Source organism: Taudactylus pleione, unplaced genomic scaffold (assembly GCF_031769625.1).
Source record: "Taudactylus pleione unplaced genomic scaffold, aTauple2 ptg000487l, whole genome shotgun sequence".
Taxonomy (NCBI): Eukaryota; Metazoa; Chordata; class Amphibia; order Anura; family Myobatrachidae; genus Taudactylus; species Taudactylus pleione.
In genome coordinates this window covers 3,350,060-3,373,696 of record NW_028284889.1, presented here as the reverse complement: position 1 = coordinate 3,373,696, position 23,637 = coordinate 3,350,060, and the positions used below count along the sequence as shown (strand labels likewise).

The window sequence follows — 23,637 nt, the reverse complement described above, 5'->3', positions numbered from 1 at the left end:
CAGTGATGAGGTGCATACCCAGTAGATAAATGTATGCAGCTCCCATCGGTTTGCTTGTGGTCAGCATGATAAATCCACATGAACAGATCTGCTTACAGAAATCACTGATGCCCATGGGAGAAACAGTCTGCACCCATTGATATTTTGTTTAATATTGTGTTTGGACCTTATGCTGCGTTTAGAAATTTGGTCTTGACACAATACACACACAAAAAAAAAAAGTTCTGTAAATAGAGACTAATGGATCAATCTATTACTAGCATTAGAGAACCTGTCCAACGCAACCCCTTGGGTATATATCCACGTGAACAATTTGCGCGCCACCCATAGAGAAACTTAAATTAATTGGCTTCTAGAGATCTTGAGTTCGTGGTTTTCCCTTGTAGTTCAGAATATATCATTTAAAAATGTATGCAAGACATGAACATATGAAGTCTATCCAAGAACCCAGTCTTAATAACAATCTTGCACAATAGCTTCACATGAAAAGATCATTCGGTGGCCACACACTAGGCAATATTTTACACGATCACCTCGATTCCGACGCATCGGGACGACAGATCGTGTAAAATATGTCCTAATCGTGAGTGTCCTCCTCATGATCACGATGCGCGTACCCGCTGGTCGTACATTGAATCTTCAGATCTTGCCTGCTGCAGGCAAGATCTGACAATCTCAGTCACGATGCACTGGAATAGTTAGGAGGCACGATAGATCGTTTGTCACATTGGACAGTTTTTAACACCAAATCGTGCCCACGACTGCCGGGGAGAGTTCAAGGGGAAATCGGACATGATATCGCATCGTCACTACATCGCCTAGTGTGTGGGCACCTTTAGAACTAAACAACCAATATTCCCACTGTTGCTTGTCTAGTTAGAGATATTTGCTAATTTTGCTTACAACCTGTCTATAGATACATACCCCCTGGATTTTGAATTATAATGCTTTACAAATACTTACCTAATCTCCCAGAATGACTTGGAGACTGACAGATTATCAAGTAGTCCAATGGATTACCAGAAGAGTAGGAGGACCTACAGCATCCTGGCCACTTCCAATTGAAATGGGTAGGACGGGGGATGGGGGAGAGAAGTGCGTCAACGCAATTCTCTGAGACATGTTATCCGTGTGCCACGCCTAATCTGGGAACTACGATTCGGAGATGATCTGTTCATCATACCGCTCCCTCCTAAGTGATCAGCTGAGGGGAGAAATTAAAAGTCAGCAAGTATGGTTTTATGTGCTTTAATGTAAGCCTATGAAAAATACATATAAACTGATCGGCCACTAGAAATTACTGTCCCCCACTTCAGTATACCCACTGGTGTTGATAGTTTGAGAACCTCTGTTCTAATGCATTGAAATAAATGAAAAAAATACACTCTTTCCTCAGGACCCAACACAGTTCATGTTTTCCAGGTCATCTTGCAGGTTCTCCTGGTGGAGCTAATTATTTCACTTGTGATTCTGCGAGGAGACCTGCAACACATGCACTGTTTGGGGTCCTGAGGACAGAGTTTGAGAACCTGTGCATTAGAAAGTTTACTCGCAAAAAAAAAAAAATGTATATCAAATAACAATGTTGCCATGCAGGATAGTTGGAGGATAGTCACTTTTAAGTTGGGTACACACTGACTAGACAATGTTACTTTGAGGCGAATTGGAACGACAAATCACCACATTGTGTACGCACTGTTGCGCACTCCCATGCGTTGTTAATCGCATCTTCAGATCTGCCAGCAGTGCAGGCAGATCTCAAGATCTGGTGGCCGACAACCTACTTCTGGATGTGGCTGGGAGAACGATATATCGGGTAGGCGTACACTAAATTGTGCAGTGTTTACGGACCTCCCAATATACATCATGTAGTCTAGTGTGTGCCCAGGTTTACAGACCCAAACCTGCATGAATAAACTCCTACATGTGTGTTTGACTATTTTTTTAATAGCTATAGGCATATTAAAATAGTTGGAATGTCATTCCTATAGCAATTTAGGGCACTTATTTGTGCTAATTAAACTTAAACTGCGTTATTTTATTTTTTATTCATTTCAATCCCAACCTCCATGGTTTAAAACTATTTCACGCCACTGTAAACAACAGTGATAAGCTTGTCTATAGTAGCTAAGTGACCTTTTTGAAACCTGGGATTGGATACCCTCTCGGATCTGGTCATAATTACTGGGATTGATTGAGATCTACTTTCAGTGCTCTCTTTGGACGGAGTTTCATAGGTTATATGAGCCTTCCCAATCATTGGTTGCAGGAATTATTTGACCCATCTGATATTTCAATAGTTTCTTGGTGGTAGCATGAACCTGTTCAGATGTCACCTGTTCCTTTCAAATCTATTGTCTTTGGCCTGCACAATGTAACATTTTTCCCATTTGTCCTATAACAGTAGCCAGTCAATCCTTCTCTGATATCTACATCACAGTGTGTTAACCATCTAAGTGCTGGACTTCATGCTTTTATTTAATATGTTGATCTGTACCTCAGTGTGATAACCATCTCAGTGCTTGATATGTGTTATAGCAACTACTAAGAGGATTAAATTCTGAGATCTGTATCTAGTGAATATTATAACATGGATATGTGCTAAAAAAAACCACTGAGAGGATTGAACTTTGATATCTGCACCACAGTGTGTTAACCACCAAAGCGCTGGACTGCATACCTTCATTTAATACGGTGATCTGTACCTCAGTGTGATAATTATCTCAAATGCTTGATATGGGCTATAAAAAAAACCAAAGAGGATTGAATTCTGAGATTTACACTACAGCGTGTTAACCATATAAGTGCTGGAACGTATGTTTTTATTAATGTGTCAATCATTCGAACAACTGAATTATTGAGACTTGCACCTTAGTGTGCTAACAATCCAAGTGCTGGACTGTATGTTTTTTTTTTTCCTCTCTATAATCACAAAAAAGAACGGAGATATCATCTATTATGCTAATTATTTGAGGAATTGGATATCTATATCTGTGCTCCATATTCTCCAAAACGGATCATAGGGAAAATTAAGAATCATTATTGGTAGCATTATCCTTGGAATTTTATACAGCCCTGCATAAAAAAGCACGACCAGTAATTATTGATTATCTAAAACATATATGCTCATTTTCAATGTGCAGTCTCTGCATGTGTGGAGTATATAGCTACTAATTGATGGTACCATATTAATGGTGTTTTTATAAGAGATTAGTTTATACTCCTTGTCAATTAGAACAAGTGGAATATTGCATACTATGTTTGTCCATTTTTTATAATTGTTTTTTTTTCTTTTTCTCTTCAATATTGGCCAATTTTATTATTATTTTAAATATTGTATTAATAAACATGTATATTACATATTCAAATTATTGTGTGGATTATCCTATTGATTGCAGCGCTCTGTTATTTTTGCTATTTTACAACTATATCAGCTCCCCCTGCTGGTCAGGATTGCTCAGTTTTTGGCATATTAATATAATAAATTTTTCCAGCAAAATCCACTATCTGAGATTTATACATGGATAAACACGTGACCAAAATACAGAAGGGTGGAAGGGGAGGTTCAAGTACCAGAAACAGAGAGACCAGAACCACAGCATATGCCATCTCTAGTCCTCCTACCTCCCCGGCTGGGGATGATATCATGGATGGCGTGTCTGATCCCTCCAAATTTAGTGCTGCGTCTGTGGCGAAAGCACAGGAAATCTCTGATATTCTCTCACCATTGCTTGATAAAAAGTTGGTTGGTCTGAAAGAGGCAATAGATTCGGCTGTAACTCAGCTTCGTGAGCATAGTGTGCGGTTTGACGAGGCAGAGCAACGCATTTCAAATCTTGAAGACGATCTTACTACGGCCAAGTCATTAATTGAAACGCAGGAAGCTTCTATTGTCACTATGCAAGAAAAACTGGAAGATTTGGAGAATCGCAACCGCCGCAATAATTTACTTCTGATTGGCTTACCTGAATCTGTCAAACAGCGGGAACTTATGGACTTAAGCCCTCATTCAGAGCCGTACGCTCTGAGCAGAGCGCACGCTCTGAATGAGGGCCGCCCTCCATAATTATGGAGCGTCCTCCTGGACGCTCGTATAGCTGTGGGTCACCACCCACAGCCTATACGAGCGTGCAGTTTGATGGCCGCGATGGTCTTGACCATCGCGACCATCGCCACTGCGAGCCGAAGCCTGCGGTTGAGTTTTTCAACCGCAAGGCCCGGAGTGATGTTGGCTCTATCAGAGCCAAAATTACTCCCACTGACATCACTAGTGATGTCAGTGGGCCGGCTTCTGACGGTAGGCGTTCCCTTGGGAACGCCCCCGTCTGGGAGGCACGCCCCCGGCACGCCCACCAAAGGGGGCGTGCTGTCAAACAACATCGACAGCACGCCCCCTTTGATCAGACACAACGAGCGAAGGAAAGTCCTTCGCTCGTCGCGTCTGGCGCATGCGCACGACGGAGCTCCCGCCGTCATGCGCATGCGCAGTGCACAACATTGACCCACTTGCGAGAGCGGACAGCCGCTTGCGAGTGGCTCTGAATCAGGCCCTTAGTTTCCACCTGGCATCCACAAGAGTTGGGTTGCAGCCCTACATCAGGCTCTATATTGATCGAACGTGCGCACAGAATTGGTCCAGATCGTAAAGCAGATCGCCGAAGACCTAGACCTGTCATCTTCAGGTTCCTCAATTATATGGATAAAGTCAGAATGATGGAGGCTTATCGTAAATCTCAAAATCTATCCTATAGGGGGGACAGGTTTGCTCCTCTTTCAAGATTTTTATTAATCAAGTGGCAATGAAACGAAGAGAATTTTCACCGGTATGCAAGTCACTTTTTGAAGCTGGAATCAGATTTGCCCTTCTCTATCCAGCTAAGCTTAAAGTACAACATGATGGCAAACAGTATTTTTTTGATTCGGTGTCCCCGGCAAAGACATTTGTTACCTCTCTTTCGGAATCTAATGTACTCTCATCTGTTGATGAACATTGAGTTAATGCTTGAATTGCAAGTATTATATTATTCGCATATACCTCATTATGTCGTTATTATTTGTTAATGAGAAATTGATTCTCATATGTTCTTGCATATTATGTGCAGTTCTTATTAGTGATTTAATTTCCCCTTGTATTATTTTTCTGGCATATTCTGTTTCCCCTAAATTGTTCCTTATTATTATTTGTTTTGATTTTGAAATTTTTCTTTATTTTCTCATATTTGGAATATAGATATTGGTTATTGGCCACAATGGTCTTATGTTTGGGTTCAGAGAAAAACACAAAATGGTAGAACTGTATCATTTTGGTGTATATATATTTGGTTAAATGTAATGTTAATGGGATTGAGAGACCACACGTTTAGAATAATTATGGCGTCCCTACTCGCTGGGAAATGGGATACTATGTTTAACGTATTTCAACAAATTAGTATCTTTATTAATCAAAGTATTGGTTGATAATTTAAATTCCTTGGATACACCTGTTAAATATAAAGATCGTATTAAATTCCTCACTTGGAATGTAGAGGGTGTTAATACACTGCTCAAACTGCGGAAGGTATTACAATACCTACAGAGTCTCAACCAGATGTAGCTGTGCTCCAGGAAACGCACTGGAGGGAGGGGGATCCAAATACACTACGGAGCAATTGGTTGAACGAATACATAGCCTCATACCTCCAAACGAAGAGGGGTGGTTCTTCTTCTACACAAGTCCCTTAACTACACTATACTTGATAAATTGTGTGACCCTGAGGGCAGATTTCGATTTGTTAAAATACAGTTGGAAGCGGTTTTGTATACTATCGTCACCATATATGCACCAACTGGTCCTAACAGTGTTTTTTTTTTTTTTACAGATTTATATGTTCAAATACAGGAATGGGTCTAAGGGACCATTATTTTAGTGTGGGGGGGGGTTCAATACTACTCTCAACCCACTATTAGATAGGTCAGGGGATGGGGGACGGGGCAGTGTACCTTCGGCTTTAAATTTTCTTATATCTTCTCTTCAACTCTCTGACCCCAGGAGGTATCAACATCCTGTGTAACGCGATTATACATTTTACTCACACCCACATCCTCCAGGATAGATTTATTGGCTCCTTCCTACAACCCTTCTTCCTAAAGTTAATGATTTTAAAGTGGAAAGTAAAGCCATCTCTGACCACGCCCCAACATGGTTCTCCTTATCCCTTCCTACACCAAAACCCTCCTCCTTTAACTGGAGATTTCCCTCCTATTTATATAATTGTCCTGATTTCAAGTTATATTTGGAACAACACTACGGGAACTATGTCAACGATAATACTCAACATATTGAAGATATTAATTTATTTTGGGCAGCATCCAAGCCAGTTTTACATTGCTCGATCATAGCTTATGTTGTCGGAAAACGTAAGAAACTCTCAAAAATTTCAAGATATTAGTATAGCTCTTTCTACATCTTATACAAATTTATTAAGGTTTAATACCCCAGAAGCTCGTCAGATTTATATTGACATTAAAAATTTATATGACACTATGTACAGAAAAAGCCCAATGTTCTTTAGATTACCAGAAACATCGTTACTTTAAGTGGGGAAATAAGGCAGGGAAACTGTTGGCTTATGTGGTTAGAAATCAGCGTCCTCAGGTTAACATTTCAAAAATTATCTCGGAATCTCATGTCCTTACCTCCACTTCTGATATAACAAATTCCTTTTTGGAATACTTTAAAAATTCCATACCTAAAATCGGCTCATCTGGTGGTGCAGTGTATACATTTTTAAAGTCGGCAGGTTCCCCTATATTAACTGAGGAAGAGTGAGAGATAATGACTGATTTAATTTCTGAGCAAGAAATCTTGGCAGCTATTGGGCATTCGGCAAAGCTCCGGGCCCTGATGGGCTTAGTGCAGAATATTATAAATCATCTCCATCTCTTACACCTCATTTATTAAAATTGTTTAATTCTATTCTTTCTGGCGCAGCTGCTCCATTAGCTTTTAATGAAGCCCGTATAATAATGTTACCTAAGCCGGGCAAAGATCCAACATTGGTACAGTCATACCGTCCCGTATATTTATTAAATCAGGATTTAAAGTTATTATCCTCTATTATGGCACAAAGATTACATATGCTTTTACCCAAGTTACTCCATACATCACAATCTGGCTTTGTAAAGAATAGATTGTCGGTACATAACATTCGTCAGGTAATAGCAGCCATAACGCAATCATTAAAAAACTAAGATGATACATCTCTTTTGGTCAGTTGTGATGCTGATAAAGCATTTGACCGTGTGTCCTGGACACATTTATTACGCGTTTTTCATTTTCAAAATTTTGGTCCAAGTTTTATACGATTTTTTAATTCACTATATAATACCCCTACAGCATTCCTCGTCATTAATGGTTTAAATAAGGAGAACTTTCAACTATATCGCGGTACAAGACAGGGGTGCCCTTTATCTCCCCTACTTTTTAATTTAGCATTGGATCCCCTTATCCGACATTTTGATTTGCAATTCGAATGGAGAGGGATTCAAACTGGAAGTCAAGTATTAAAAGTGTCAGCATATGCTGATGACTTGCTATTGTATTTTGCTAACCCACAAGTTGCTTTCCCAGGTTTTATGCAACGTCTACATGATTTCGAAATTGTATCAGGATTTGCGATAAATAAGTCTCAGACAGAAGCTTTAGCCTTACATGATGGTATCCAGGCTGACTGGAGTGGTTCTTTTCCTTTCAGATGGGCGAATGTCTCATTGACTTATTTAGGTTACATATACCTGTCACTCCCTCTGATCTTTACATGGCTAATTTTCCTGCTGTAATATCCCGCATTATTGCCGATTTTCAAGCCTGGAAACACCTACCACTGTCTTACATAGGTAGATGCCACCTGATAAAAATGATCTCTTTCTCTAGGTTGCTATGCCCAATACAAATGTTACCCTTACTTTTAAAAAATTCAGATTTAAAGTTATTGAATAAAGTTATGAGCAAGTTTATTTGGGCGGATAAAAAACCAAGAATATCTTTATTCAAATTAAGTCAATCCACACAACTGGGAGGTATTAACCTTCCTTGTATAAAAAGCTATAATCTAGCTGCAAACTACCGTTATGCAGTTGATTGGTTACAGAATTCTGAAGAGTTCGCTAATACTGGCTTGGAACAAGCCTTTTGTCCTGACACTACACTCTCTAGCCTATTACATATGAGACCCACAGATTTTCCTACTTCGGTTACTAATAATTTGTTGTTAACCACCACATGTACAGCCTGGCATCTATCCAGACGCAAGATGGGTATATCAACATATAACACTATTTTTTTACCCATATATCATAATACAAGGTCTCAAGGATTCTCTGCTTTACAACATACTTTAATGCGTTTTTGGGGTTCAGGGGGTCAGAGACTGGTTTATCAAGTTTTGGACGGCCAGACACTTAAAATTCTTAAATATGAAAAATTACAAGAGGTATTCCCTCAGATAACTATTCCTTTATTTACATATTACCAACTTCGAAGTTATGTGACTAACATTCTCTCCAAACTAACAGAGTCCGACAAGACACATACATTAGATAGAGTGTTGAGTAGTTGCCCAGGAAGAGGTTGCTCTACCTCATATTTGTATTCTCAAATTAAATGATCTATAGATCTGGAAAAATTACAGTCTGGCATTGTTAAATGGAAGATTGATTTTCCTGACATTCCACTTAATTATGTTCTTCAAGCTTTTATTCGTCTAAATAAAATACTTATTTTGGCTTCTTACACAGAAATGCATTATAAACGGTTACACTGTGCTTATTACACACCCAAGTTACGTTTCTTGATGGGTGTGAGGTTCTGAATTTGTTGTGGACCCGGGGTGGTGATAGAAGCAGACACAGGAGCAGACTTAAATGGAAAAGTGGGGTTTTTAATAAGGGACTGAGAAGAAATGGGAGTGGCAAACAAAAGTCCAGGTATAGCACTAAAGTGCACTTGATAACTGTTGTGAGGGTTAATGAACAAAATGTCCAGGTAGTGACAGGCAGAACAGTCCAGTATAGGTATGGTGAGCTAAAACAGAATGCAGGCTTGATGAGCTGTAAGTGAATGCAGGTTTGGTGAGCTGTAGCTGATGCAGGCAGAGGTAGTGAAGTCCAGCTGGGAGTGAAATGAAGCAAGGTGCAGGGAAACAGCAGGTTCAGGTACTCAGGCAGGTAGAAAGGTATATGGAGGAGGTAGGGGAATCCAGCAGGGTTTGGAGCAGGTTAGGGAAAGCAGGCTTAGGCAATGAATCCAATAAACAGGTTTAAGCACAGGAACACTCTCTCTCAGCTCTCGCAGAGAAACACGTTGCACTGGCAATGCAAGGGAGCTCTGAACTCCCTTAAATCCCCAGTGCTCAGCCGTGAATGGTCAGAGAGGAGCATGTGACACAACAGGATAGGGCAATTAGGTCACCTGACCGGAGACGAGATGGCGGCGCCCATGCCAGAACAGCACATAAGCACCCCCAGGCCTAACCAGACCAGAGTGACAGTATGACCCCACAGAACCACGCACAGCCAATGCTCTTCGCCAGGCACCACCGCCACGCTCCTCGCCATAGCGTCCTCACAGGTATTAACAGTCGACTACCATGCTGGGAGACCCTGGTTGTGACAGTACCCCCCCTTTATGGGTGGCGTCAGGACACCTTCTAGGCTTTTCAGGATGAGCCAAGTGGATTTTGTTGACAGGACTGGAAACGTGGATATCCTCAGCTTGGGCCCAACAGGAACTGGAAAGTGAAAACCACTCCTGGGGTACGAGACTTGAGGCCCCTTCCTGGGGTGCTAGATTTGAAATCCCCTCCTGGGGAACAAAACTTGAAACATCCTCTCGAGGTATGGGGCTGAAAACCCCATCCTGTGGCTGGACACTCAAATCCCTTAAGGGGCTGAGGCTCTGGAGACCTCCTTTGATGTTGAGATCTTAGAGACATCCTCTGGGGTTGAGGCTTTGGAGTCACCTCTCCTGGGGCAACATAGGGCTTCCCAACAGGCGGTTGTAGATGTATAGTTGTCAAAACTTTTGCCCCAAGCATGGGTGTATTCCGTAGTGTTTCTAGACCACTATCAGGGGGTAATGACTGTGACAAGCCGTCAGTCTTCGGAAGGCAAGACACTTGACATTCCACACTCCATGACTGAACCTGCATAGTGTTCCAATCAATTCTGGGGTTGTGCTTACACAGCCACGGGTATCGAGTATAACTTCATGGGAAGTCTTGGGTATAATTAAAAAACTGATATGTTCAACATGGAGGGCTCCAACACGAACTAAAACAGGTTGAGTTCTCTTAGACACAGTTCAATCACAAAGAGATTTACCATCAATAGAGGTCCAGGAGACAGAATGATCCAAGATGTGGCAGGGAATTTGTAATTTATCTGCCAACCGAGACGACATGAAATTCCCCGTTGCCCCGGAGTCCAAAAGGGCAGACACAAACACAGGGCTAGAATTAATGTCTAAGGCTATGGACAACACAGAGCCAATACGTTTAGAGGACGGAAGAATTGCTCCTAGCTGAGTGCACCCAGAACTAGCTAGAAACGGGACGCTCCCCAGCTTGCGGGTACAGGAAGCCACCAGGTGACCCGAGTCTCCACAGTATAGACAAAGGTTCTCTTTAAAGCATCTCTGTCGTTCTTCATTAGAAAGACGGGTATGATTTACCTGCATGGGTTCTTCCTCGGAAAGGGAGGGAGTGGGACGGGTAGGGGAAGGGAAACGCTTAGCTCTGTATTTTTCATCTTGGCGCTCTCTAAAGCGTATATCAACTTTATTTCAAAGGGAAATTAGGTCACTAAGACTAGAGGGTAATTCACGAGTCACTAGATCATCCTTTAAACGATCTGATAGACCTTGCCAAAAGGCCAATGTCAAGGCTTCTTCGTTCCACTTGAGTTCAGATGCCAAAGTCTGAAACTGAATGACGTACTGGCTGACAGGACGGGTCCCTTGTTTTAACTTCATAATATTGGAGGAAGCAGAGGAAGTTCTTCCAGGCTCGTCGAAAATCCTCCTGAATGTTGCTAGAAACTCTGGGCAATGGTCCAGAAGCGGATCTGAATGCTCCCAGAGCGGAGAAACCCATTCTAGGGCGGAGCCGGATAACAAGGACACAATGTAAGCCACTTTGGTTCTAGGAGCAGGAAAATTAGAGGGTTGCAAAGTAAAGTGCACACTGCACTGATTGAGAAATCCACAACAGTTTTGGAGTACCATCAAACTTATCAGGTGTGGGAAGATGCAAACGAGGACTAGATACAGATGAAGAAATCACAGGAGTGGGGACAGGAGTAGCTGCAAGCACACTAGGAGCCGTTGAAGAAGCTTGTACAGTATCCAGACGGCATGCAATGTCTTGCACAAACTGTGCCATCTGTCGCTGTAGTCTCCACACTCTCCAAGCGAGTTGCTATGCTCTGAATTAAATCCTGTTGTTTAGTTATTTCTTGCAGGAACTGAGCCACTTGGTGCTGCATAGCTTCCAGGTTTTCCAAACGGCCAGCAATACTTTGGAAAAAATCCGCTCCAGACTCCTGTTCCGTGGCCGGATCCATGGGGCCAGTGCAAACTGTGAGGTTTTGAATTTGTTGTGGACCCGGGGTGGTGATAGAAGCAGACACAGGAGCAGACTTAAATGAAAAAGTGAGGGTTTTAATAAGGGACTGAGAAGAAATGGGAGTGGCAAACAAAAGTCCAGGTATAGCACTAAAGTGCACTTGATAACTGTTGTGAGGGTTAATGAACAAATGTCCAGGTAATGACAGGCAGCACAGTCCAGTATAGGTATGGTGAGCTAAAACAGAATGCAGGCTTGATGAGCTGTAAGTGAATGCAGGTTTGGTGAGCTGTAGCTGATGCAGGCAGAGGTAGTGAAGTCCAGCTGGGAGTGAAATGAAGCAAGGTGCAGGGAAACAGCAGGTTCAGGTACTCAGGCAGGTAGAAAGGTATATGGAGGAGGTAGGGGAATCCAGCAGGGTTTGGAGCAGGTTAGGGAAAGCAGGCTTAGGCAATGAATCCAATAAACAGGTTTAAGCACAGGAACACTCTCTCTCAGCTCTCGCAGAGAAACACGTTGCACTGGCAATGCAAGGGAGCTCTGAACTCCCTTAAGTCCCCAGTGCTCAGCCGTGAATGGTCAGAGACACAACCGGATAGGGCAACTAGGTCACCTGACGGGAGACAAGATGGCGGCGCCCATGCCAGAACGGAACGGAAGCACCCCCAGGCCTAACCAGACCGGAGTGACAGTATGTCCCCCACAGACAATGCTCTTCGCCAGGCACCACCGCCACACGCCCCTCGCCATAGCGTCCTCACAGGTATTAACCGTCGACTACCATGCCGAAAGACCCTGGTCGTGACAATGGGGGCCTCCAATGACTGAAAATGTTTCAAATGTTATGCTTTGGAGGCGGATCTCTATCATTGTATGTGGAATTGTCCTGAAGTAAAAAAATTTTGGTTTATAATTCAAACTTATATTAAAGATGTTTTAGGTATAACTATTAATATCTCTCCCCGAATGGTCCCTATGAGACATATACCTTGATCAGAACTTGCCTAAACCACCACTGGGTCAACAAATTTTATTAGCTAAAATTGCAGCAGCAGGTAAGAAGACAATCCTGTCCCAGTGGATATCCACAGATACTTTGGCATTACCTTTATTAATACCCCGCATTTCTTATTTGTTCCATATGGATTGGCTTGAAATGTCAATTAACAAGGAAAAAAAAGGTCATCATTTTTTTTTAGATATGGTTAACATATGTTTGTACATTACCTTCTGAGACAAAAGATAATTTACGCCAGGCAGTGAAGTTAACTGCTTGGTACAACTTAGAAGTTATTTCAACAGGAATTTCACCTTTCTAGGTAGTAAAATAATTTATTTAAAATGTCTATTAGTAATACGTGCAGCTCTCTCAACCCATTTATTTCCGACAACTTATTATATATGTGATTTATTGTAAATACAAAATGTATCTGTTTATACATATAATTGTGATACATTATATGTCTTATTAATGTATGCAGTTTACCAATAAAATATTTTTGAAAAAAAAAATATGTAAAATTGTTGAAGAACCTCCAGTACTTTGCTTATGGCCACGAACAGCCTTCTATATGGTCTTATCTCAATTACCACTTTTTGGAGGGTTCATGATGATTTCCCCACTTTTACAGGCCTTCTTCCAGTTTGCTCTTTGTAGACAAATCACGCTATATGGCCATGATGCCCTCAAATCACCATTTTAAAATTAATTTACAATTCTCCCATTGCAGAAATAAGCAAATATGTGTGTGATTTTTAAGCTGCAATTTCACTTCCAAAAATCCTTCCTAATTGAATTGACCAGTGTCTTGATAAAGTGACCCCATAAGTTAGTAGATTTACTGCGTTGCACTAGTCAATTTTTGCATGTGGATCAGTATTGTAGTAATTTGGAGACCATTTGGACCGGTGTTAATTTTTTAGTTCTCTTAGTTCTATAGTTATGGTGGGGGCAGTCAAAATTTCACTTCAGATATTAGGTCAGTGCTTTCACAGTACAATTGTCCAGTCTGCTCTATATTATTCAAAGGGGTCAATTCAATTAGGTGCGAGTTGGGTCCTGTGAGCCGTCCTCATGGCGAACTCGCACCGCAAATTACATTTGTAATTAAATTCCAAATTCGCATAAATTTTTTCAGATGCAATTCACACAGGTAAGAAGGTAGGGGAAATCAAAATCTTTATTATTGTAAAAATGTTGGGACAAAGTGCAGAACCTCTGGTACACCCCTCCTGAAGAATGATTATGCACTTGGAGGGGTTTAAATAGCACCCCGTACTTTTCTTATGATCACTAACAGCCTTCTACGGTATATGGTCCTGCTTTCTCAGTTGTCACTTTATGGAAGTCCAGGATGGTTTTCCAAGTTTTTCATTCACTTCTCCTGGGTTGCTTTTTGTAGAAAAGTTGCGCAACCTGGTGAGTGCTGCAAATTGGCATTTTTAATTGAATCTTGCATTCCTGGAACGCGCGCATACATATTTATAGGTCCTTAGGCATCTGTGCAGGCTTGTATTGTGTTAAAAACAGGAAAAAGAAACATGTGGGGAACCCTGTATATTGATAAGCAGTCCAGGCCTTTAAGCCTAGGCTGATAAGAAAATAAAATCGAGGTGGGTACAAATTAGAGTGGGAATCCCTGACTATTCACTAAACAGCACTAGGCAGAACCTGCCAGGAATAGTGGCACTACAACAGGGAGATACTCAGTTTGGGATCCACCTGCTATAATGTCATCCAGCCCGAGACTGGTCAGCCCATAGCTGGAATACTTAGGGAAGTGTGGACCAGTGGCGGCTCCTACCCTTCTTGATGAGGGCTGCCCGCTGTGCTGCAGTCCAGACATTCTGCACTGCACGTGTCACACCGACTACCAGTTCCATTGCGATTGCGCAATGGATCTGGTAGACGCATGCGCACAAACACCAGCAGACGGAGCATGCTCTGAGGCATCGGCTTCTAGGGACAGCTTCAGCTGCACCGCCTAGAGGCCGGATAGGGCAGACAGAAAGGGGAGTGGCTTCTCACTGAAAGTACTGTCTCCATTAATCGTGTTCCGTACTGGCAGTCCTACGGGGGGAGAAAACACCTCCCCCTAAGACTGCCTGACCTGTGTGTAGTTAGTACTTCCCGTGGGAAGTCACTGCCACTGCACGGACTGCTACTGGCTCACAGGAGATTGCAGATTTTGCTGGGGGCAGCTACAGCCCTGCAGACCCCAGGTAAAATATGTCACTGGCGGGGACCTCAAAAAAATGGGAAGAGTGTTCACAAGTGTCACCAGCCCCGACTAGTCAAAGGCTAGCGCTGGTTGGTTAACAATCGGGGGGGACCATGTCATTTTGCGTACCGATTTTTTTTCACTACCAGCCTATACTTAAAGGCTTTGGGCTGGTTGTCAATTTGCACAGGTCACGTTTTCTTGTTTTATTATTTTTAGCATATAACAAATGGATAGGGTTCGATACGGTGTTCAGTTTAGAAGGCAAAAACGAACTTTAGTAAATGGTGTCTTTAAGCTTTAGAACCCATCGTTAACCAACAGCAGGTCCCATTGGTTTCTAAACCCCCTTGCAACCCACGGTTTAGTAAATGTATTCCTAAGTATGGACACATTTAATTGCATGCACTCTTGGTTGGTGATGTTGTATATGTGTCGGTGGTACGCATATTTCTTCAAAGTTTTTTTATCAGAACTTCAGGGTCTTCCCTGTCCTCTCTCTCTCTCACATACCAAAGTGTCTGATTCAGGGATGTGGCATTAGAGTGGCATTTAAATCTCCAGCTTTAAATTAAAACTTATAATTCTAGCAATCCTGCTAGGCTATTTTAGTGGAGCGCTGTGCCCCTGACAGATTTCAGAAAGGGCAGAATGCGCCCTGCCCCTTTTGGCAGCGCTTTGCTAAAACAGCCTGCCGGGTGCCGTCCCCACCCACGGGCTGCAGTGTTCCACGGGTGGGAAAGATTGCAGCGTAGCGATCTCCGCCAGTGAATAGATGGCAGGCGCATGCGCCTGGCATCTATTCACAGAGAAGGCAGAGCTTGGGGGCAGCCCAGAACGTCCGTCAGTGCCAGGCATGCCCCCAAGACTGATTAAAAGGGGGCATGTCTTAAATACATGCCCATTTTCTTGTGACCACGCACCTTTTGGAGCGCCAAAGTGCCCTTTCTCTAGGTCCAGCGCTGGACCTAGAGCAAACGCTATAATACTATTATAAATGTCGGCGTTAACATTAATGCGTCTAAAGCTGGGTACACACTTGAGCGATGTGTACCCTGACGATATGGCAGATGGGCCAACATATTTTATCCGCGGTACACATCAGAATGATGTAAAGACAAAACGGTCATTCATTCCGTACTTCATTATCTTGCACGGCGCAGCATGCAATATCGTCCGGCTGGCCTGCAGAACGGCCGACTGAAGATATCGCTAACAACCGCAGGAGCGTGCAGACTGGCTGTACACACTGAATGATCCAGCCGATATATCTTTCCGATTCGGCCAGAAATTACCTATCGGGTAGATATCGCTCCTGTGTGTACCCAGATTATGACTCATCATTCCCTATTTTCCAGGCACTCCTCCAGATCAGTCTGATGTGTATCTGTACATGAGCGGCAGGAGGAGAAAGCCAAGACAAAAAAAATAAAAAAGTCCAGCACAGAAAGCGTGTTCTTTATTCTACATACAATACATTTTTGTTCAAAACAGAAAATAAAAACTAGCTGCTTAGTGTAGTGACACTAAAGTGTCCCTTGTCGATACTAATAGGGGGAATCCAGTGGCTAATTACCAGCGTCGCGTGGGGAAATGCTGTTCAATGAAATGGCATTTTCCCAGCGTGGTAAATCAGAGATTACCATGCACCTGCAGATCGAGGAATAGTGCACCTAGGGTTAACCCCGTTAATTGAATTGCAGGCTGCATGTACAGCTCACGGCCAACTGAATTCCTTATATAATGTTGGTAGTACCACAGTATAGACCAGGGATAGATAAGGAGTACTAAGCTAAATGTTGATACAGAAGGGGCAGGTGCAAGGTGTGCGGTTCACACGGGCACCCCACTATGCACACATGCACCCAGAGATTCACTCATGTCTATGCAGCTGCCCTCTCCCCTATTGTAGCTCACAGTGGCATGCACATCTTTTTGGCTTGATATTTGGAAAGGTAACCCCACATAGCATATAGCAAAGGTCATATTTCCGGCTATGTGTTTGGAAAGATTGCACCGCATATCACTTTGCAATCTTTTGTGCATGCTCCATCTTCTAAAATGCACAGCTGGAAATACAGCATCACCGCTGTACAATAGAATAGTTGAAGAGGCAGCAGCACAGAAACAACCACCCCTGGTTGACACCAGTGCAGAGATATGGGAGGGACCTGGCTGCACATAGGGCCTTTTAGGTCTTAAAGGCTTTAAGCAGGGGTGAGGATTAACAGCATTGTACAGTAGTTACTGGAGAAAACATGAGAAGTAATTCTTGTATTGCATTTAATTAGCCTACTGTCATAATCTACAGTAACTAATCACTTGTTGGCAGAAGTCATTCTACATTTTTTGTCAGGGATGATATTATTCCCATCTTAACATTTTAAAATACTATAGGCACAAAGAAGATTATGGCAAAATAATATATACATCATTATAATTACCCCATGCTGCCGCTATCACCCACAACTAGACTGCATTAATTACCCCATGCTGCGGTCACCCACTACACCATATGCAGCCGTCACATTACACTGCAATATAATTAACCCATCCTGCTGCCATGGTTTAGATATATTCTTCTACTACCTCATGCTTTGTAATCACTAGACATCGCAAGAGCATTTTACAATCAAAACCCCAAATTTACTAATTTAACTGACTATTTATTACATTCGATGGTGATACTTAGCGATTTCTGTCATGTGCAAGATCAGACGATTTTCCCAGTTCGGGTGAAAAACCAACGTGGTGTTCCCACCAAATTCCATTAACCAGCACCAGGCTGAACCAGACAGGGTAGTAATGCCATAACAGGGGGACACGCAGCATTGGGTCACTCTGCCAAAGCATGAAATAACCCCAAACTAGTCATACCAGGGCTGGAAAGCATCGGAAAATGGGGACACCAAAAATAAAATGGGATCCCCCCCTCCCGAGGATCTGGAGACAGTCAGAATGCTGGCACTTTGCAGCCACCTACATTGTTCAATTTCCTTTGTATCACATAGAGGTGCACAATAGACACGCAATGTTGGAGTACCATATTTCCCAGTAACATGTGCAGCTGCACATCACAGAGAAACTAAATGCCCATGTATATTCAGTTAGAGCTCTTCTATGGGTTGGGTATGGAACACATCCCCTTTTCTACAATGGGCATCATCACACACAGGCCACTCCTACAATGCTTTGCAAATCCTGGTAACTAGGTGCAGACAGCGAGCAGCATACATTCTACGATCACCCTCTGGGTTTTCTTAAATATAACAGAATTGAGGGGTGGATGCAAACAGCCAAATCCTTTGTAGGAGATAACCGGTAGGGAAGGGAGCTGCCAGGCCAACACATATCTCTTGCAAGACAGCTATTTGAACTCGGTCTTGAAAATATGTTTACCCTGAAACTGCTTTTGAGGCATGAAACTCCTCAGTACAGAGGATTAAAAAATAAAGTGTTTTGATAAGTGTCCACTTACACAAATGGATCAATTCAGTATGACGCAAGGGGGGGGTGAGTTGCCGTTGCAACAGCGTGGAAACACTGGCACCTCAACTCCCCTCGCAGCTCAATCTGACAGGGAACTCTGAGATTTTGGCACACAGTCCTATGGGGCTGCAAACAAAGATCAATGAATCCAGAGCTACCGTTAACTGAGACATATAAAATTGAATCAACCCCAACATTTTTGTAACTCCCCAGTAAATACACATTAGTCCCCATTCTGTCAAATATTAATTCATTGCACACACAACGACGTTGTATCCTGCTCTTGTAAGACTTAAGGATAGGGGAAGTGTCAGAATCTTAACTAGCAGATAAGGCATAATAATACTGCCTGCAACACTCAGTCATGTTACATGTATGTCCAAGACAACTGTCAAAGCCCCTGCTCCTCCCCACTCACTTCTACGCTCTGCTCGTCCATCTCCTCCAGTTTGGGGTCTTTAATCTTGCAGTACTGAAGAGATTTCTTCCTGGACCTGAAGTAGGTCAGGTACTTGATGGTGCTACAGAGACAGGTGAGGAAATTATCAGTAAAACGCCCCCTTTCAGCTGCAGACATGCAGCAGCCGGTGGAGGGGTGGAGAGGCACAGGGATAAGAGAAGACGGGCAGGGGTGGCTGATGTCGGGTACAGGGGGTTCTCACGGTTGTGGTGAGTAAATAAGGGGGAGAGGAATTAGGACACATAGGACCGCGGTCATTTACAGCATCCAACCCTCGGCCGCCATATTGAACCGCGGCTCGTTACTGAGAGACGAGCGACGCCAGTGAGAAGCGACCAATGGGAAGGGCGGTTCCGGTGACGTCATGGCGCTCGAGGCGTCACCTAGCGTCACTATACCGCTCGTATGTATACAGCAGCAGCGGAATGGTACTGTATTAGTGTCAGTGTGTCCTACCGGTGGGTAGTGGGACAGGGCACACACGTTGCTAGGCTGAGCAGCAGCGCATAGGACACGGGTCTATGTTATTATATAACGTGCTGGGACAAGTTTCAGGACTCGGAGTGTGACCATGCTTTATGTATCAGCCCTCATCTTCTTATTTCTCCCTGATGCAGAATTTACCTTCATTTTATTTTTAATTGTGTACTACTGATAATAACCCTAATCTTGTTTCTTGTCTTATGTCTTCGCAATTGTACAATTTATGCAAATGTACAATTTGTGAGCAGTTCACAGTAGAATGGTAATGTACAAATATACTATGTCACAATCTACATTTTCTTCGTAAAATAAAGGCAATAAATTGGCATCTGAGCAATTTTTTAAGGTTTGTTTCTTTTATTATTTTTATTATATATCTCTTTTGTTTTACTTACTACCTCTACACCTTTCATTTTTGCTCGGATTCAGTTCTTAGGAGCATATTTACCACCAACCGCATATAAAAATGTGGTTATGGCATGAAAATTTTGCCTCAACTTGCAATGCAGTCATGAAAATGACCGCATGCATTTATTAAAGAAGGGGCTTCAAGACAGAGTTATAACCCTTTTACACCAGAGCAAAAACCTGGGTTTTTGCTGGGTCTTCCCGGGTCAAAGCTCAGTGTAAAAGGGTCCCTGAAAAATAACCCAGGTCAAGTGACCCAGCAATCCAACCCAGGATGGACCTGGGTGATGGTGCAGTGTAAACGGTGCTACCCGGGGTATCCGACCTGGGTCATGCCTAAAATGAGCTGATTGGTGGTTGTGGGGCATTCACCACCCACTTTTTATGATCTCACAGGTTTAGCAGGGCAGACCTGAGTTCAGTGTGAACAGGGCTGACCTGGGAGTAACCCAGATCGAAGGTGCAGTGTAAATGGGTCTGACCGGAGTTGGAACTATGTCCAAAAACCCAGGTTGGACCTGGGTCTTTGGTGGAAAAGAGGTATTAGAAAAGGCCCTATCCAGGCGAGCGGCTATAATCAAAGTGATAGCTACTGACTACGAATGCATACTGCCATGAATAAGAAAGGTAATGTGAAAAGTTTAGTAGCCCCTGTAGATACCTATGGGACTGCATTTGTGGTCGGAAATCGGGGGACCGCTGAGGTCCATCCTTGTTACATCCTGGCAGTGCCAGATTAAAGTCCTCATGGGCCTGTAGCTGAAACGTACGAAGGGCCTTTTGTTTGCTTCCGCAGGGAGAGTGACTAGTGATGTTGGGGGGTGGTGTAAACAAAGATTGTGATCTGGATCCTGCTGTGCCATTGTTAGCCCAGTGTTGGTTAGCTTGGTAATATGACTTAAAAGTGGGGGATGTGACACCTCTGGAGGACTGCCAAAACAATACAGAAACAATGATATGGTGGGCAATATACAGTTAGCGCTAGGTACTATATCATAAAACAGAGGCAAGTTATGTGCAAAATTCCATAAGAAACAGTGGACCTCATTCAGAGTCGGTTGTAAGCGGCCGCTCGGTTGTACCCCTAACGATCGAGAATCAGAAAAAAAAACAATTGCCCGGCCGGGCGATCGCAACCAAAGTGACGCCCATACATGAACAAAGCACGTTCTCTAGCTAACGAGTGATAGCAGCTAGCGATCGAGTCAATCGTTGTCAGTCGCTGTATGTTAATTTTCTTCTAATGGTTGTGGCCGCTTGTGTTGGGTGCAAATTACACCAAAAATTAACAAAAAAACGCATAGAATAAGCCATCCCCATGACATTTATTCTTATTATTCGCTAATGCAAACGCAACTGAATCAATTACAAGCCAATTAGCAGTGTTATTAGCAACAACAAACGATTATTAGCTGCTTGCATTGTGTGGCACAAAATAGAGACATCAAACATAACATCAGTCACATTTGATTGTATCGATTGTACTCTGGGGCTTGAGAGAGCACATACCCAACCTCAAGCTGTACGATCAGCCAGGCCGCTAACCTACACGCAGAGTGACGTTTTACTACTTCCGGCCTTCTATGTCGGTCGTAGCAGGAAATTTATGTACCCCCCTGAAACGCCCTGAAAACGGTGAGGAACGCCTGCGTTTTTAGACCACAACCCCCGTCAACACCCACAAACGGCCTTTCATGTCAATCAACTCTCAGAAGCCACTTCCTGCTCGTAAGCCGTACCATCGACAGCATTTTGGATCGCTAGGTCTCGTACGCACATGTGCACAACTAACCGTACGCATGCGTGGTTTGGAAACATCAGATGCGTACGACCAAGCAGCCGCTTACGACTGACTCTGAATGAGGTCCAGTGTTTTAATATACATAAAAAATGTTGCCCTCACATGGGCTGAATAGACGAATAACATTTTCAATGGTGAATACTTCTATAAATCTTTATAATATATACATATTATATATAAACACATATATGTATACATACACACAAGTATGTATATATATATGTAATATGTGTATATATATATATACAGTCAGGTGCATAAATATTGGGACATTGACAGAATTTTTATATTTTGGCCTCTATTCACCACCACAATGGCTTTGAAATGAAACAAACAAGATGTGCTTTAACTGCAGACTTTCAGATTTAATTTGAGGGTAATTACATCCAAATCAGGTGAACGGTGTAGGAAGTACAACAGTTTCTATATGTGCCTCCAACTTTTTAAGGGGCCAAAAGTAATGGGACTATCAACTCAAAAGCTATTTCATGGACTGGTGTGGGCTATTCCCTTGTTATTTCATTATCAATTAAGCAGGTAAAAGGTCTGGAGTTGATTCTAGGTGTGACATTTGCATTTAGAATCAGTTGCTGTCGACTCTCAATATGAGATCCAAAGAGCTGTCACTATCAGTGAAGCAAGCCATCATTAGACTGAAAAATTAAAACAAACCCATCAGAGAGATAGCAAAAACATTAGGTGTGGCCAAATCAACTGTTTGGAACATTCTTAAAAAGAAAGAACGCATCGTAGAGCTCAGCAATACCAAAAGATCCGGAAGACCACGGAAAACAACTGTGGTGGATGACAGAAGAATTATTTCCCTGGTGAAGAAAAACCCCTTCACAACAGTTGACCAAATCAAGAACACTCTCCAGGAGGTAGGTGTATATGTGTCAAAGTCAACAATCAAGAGAAGACTTCACAAGAGTGGATATAGAGGGTTCACCACAAGATGGAAACCATTGGTGAGCCACCAAAACAGGAAGACCAGATTAGAGTTTGCCAAACAACATCTAAAAAAGCCATTCCAGTTCTGGAACAACATCCTATGGACAGATGAGACAAAGGCCCTCATTCAGAGCCGTACGCTCTGAGCAGAGCGCACGCTCTGAATGAGGGCCGCCCTTCATTAATATGGAGCATCCTCCTGGACGCTCGTATAGCTGTGGGTCCCCACCCACAGCCTATACGAGCGTGCAGTTTGATGGCCGCGGTGGTCGTGACCATCGCGACCATCGCCACTGCGAGCCGGAGCCTGCAGTTGAGGTTTTCAACCGCAAGGCCCGGAGTGATTTTGGCTCTATCAGAGCCAAAATCACTCCCACTGACATCACTAGTGATGTCAGTGGGCCGGCTTCTGACGGTAGGCGTTCCCTTGGGAACGCCCCCGTCAGGGAGGCACGCCCACCAAAGGGGGCGTGCTGTCAATCAACATCGACAGCACGCCCCCTTTGATCAGACACAACGAGCGAAGGAAAGTCCTTCGCTCGTCGCGTCTGGCGCATGCGCACGACGGAGCTCCCGCCGTTGTGCGCATGCTCAGTGCAGACCATCGACCTACTTGCGAGCGGACAGCCGCTCGCGAGTGGGTCTGAATCAGGCCCAAAGATCAACTTGTACCAGAGTGATGGGAAGAGAAGAGTATGGAGAAGGAAAGGAACTGCTCATGATCCAAAACATACCACCTCATCAGTGAAGCATGGTGGTGGTAGTGTCATGGCGTGAGCATGTATGGCTGCCAATGGAACTGGTTCCCTTGTATTTATTGATGATGTGACTGCTGACGAAAGCAGCAGAATGAATTCTGAAGTGTTTCGGGCAATATTATATGCTCATATTTAGTCAAATGCTTCAGAACTCATTGGACGGCGCTTCACAGTGCAGATGGACAATGACCCGAAGCATACTGCAAAGGTAACCAAAGAGTTTTTTAAGGCTAAAACGTGGAATGTTATGCAATAGCCAAGTCAATCCCCTGACCTGAATCTGATTGAGCATGCATTTCACTTGATGAAGACAAAACTGAAGGGAAAATGCCCCAAGAGCAAACAGGAACTGAAGACATTTGCAGTAGACGCCTGGCAGAGCATCACCAGGGATGAAACCCAGCGTCTGGTGATGTCCAGTGGCGGTTCTAGGGCTGGGCTAACAGGGCCCCTAGAGGCCGCCACT

The 23,637-nt window shown here is 43.2% G+C and overlaps 1 protein-coding gene across 1 annotated transcript in view; it reads right to left on the bottom strand.

The window, feature by feature from the left end:
* The window catches only part of TRIM37 (tripartite motif containing 37), a 211,563-nt gene extending 192,440 nt beyond the window's left edge, over positions 1 to 19,123 (bottom strand). Inside the window, 1 exon segment of the mRNA XM_088449534.1 lies at positions 18,729 to 19,123. Within this exon segment, the coding sequence (XP_088305660.1) occupies positions 18,729 to 18,887 (159 nt within the window). The 5' untranslated portion in view covers positions 18,888 to 19,123.
* Positions 19,124 to 23,637: the final 4,514 nt, after the last annotated feature.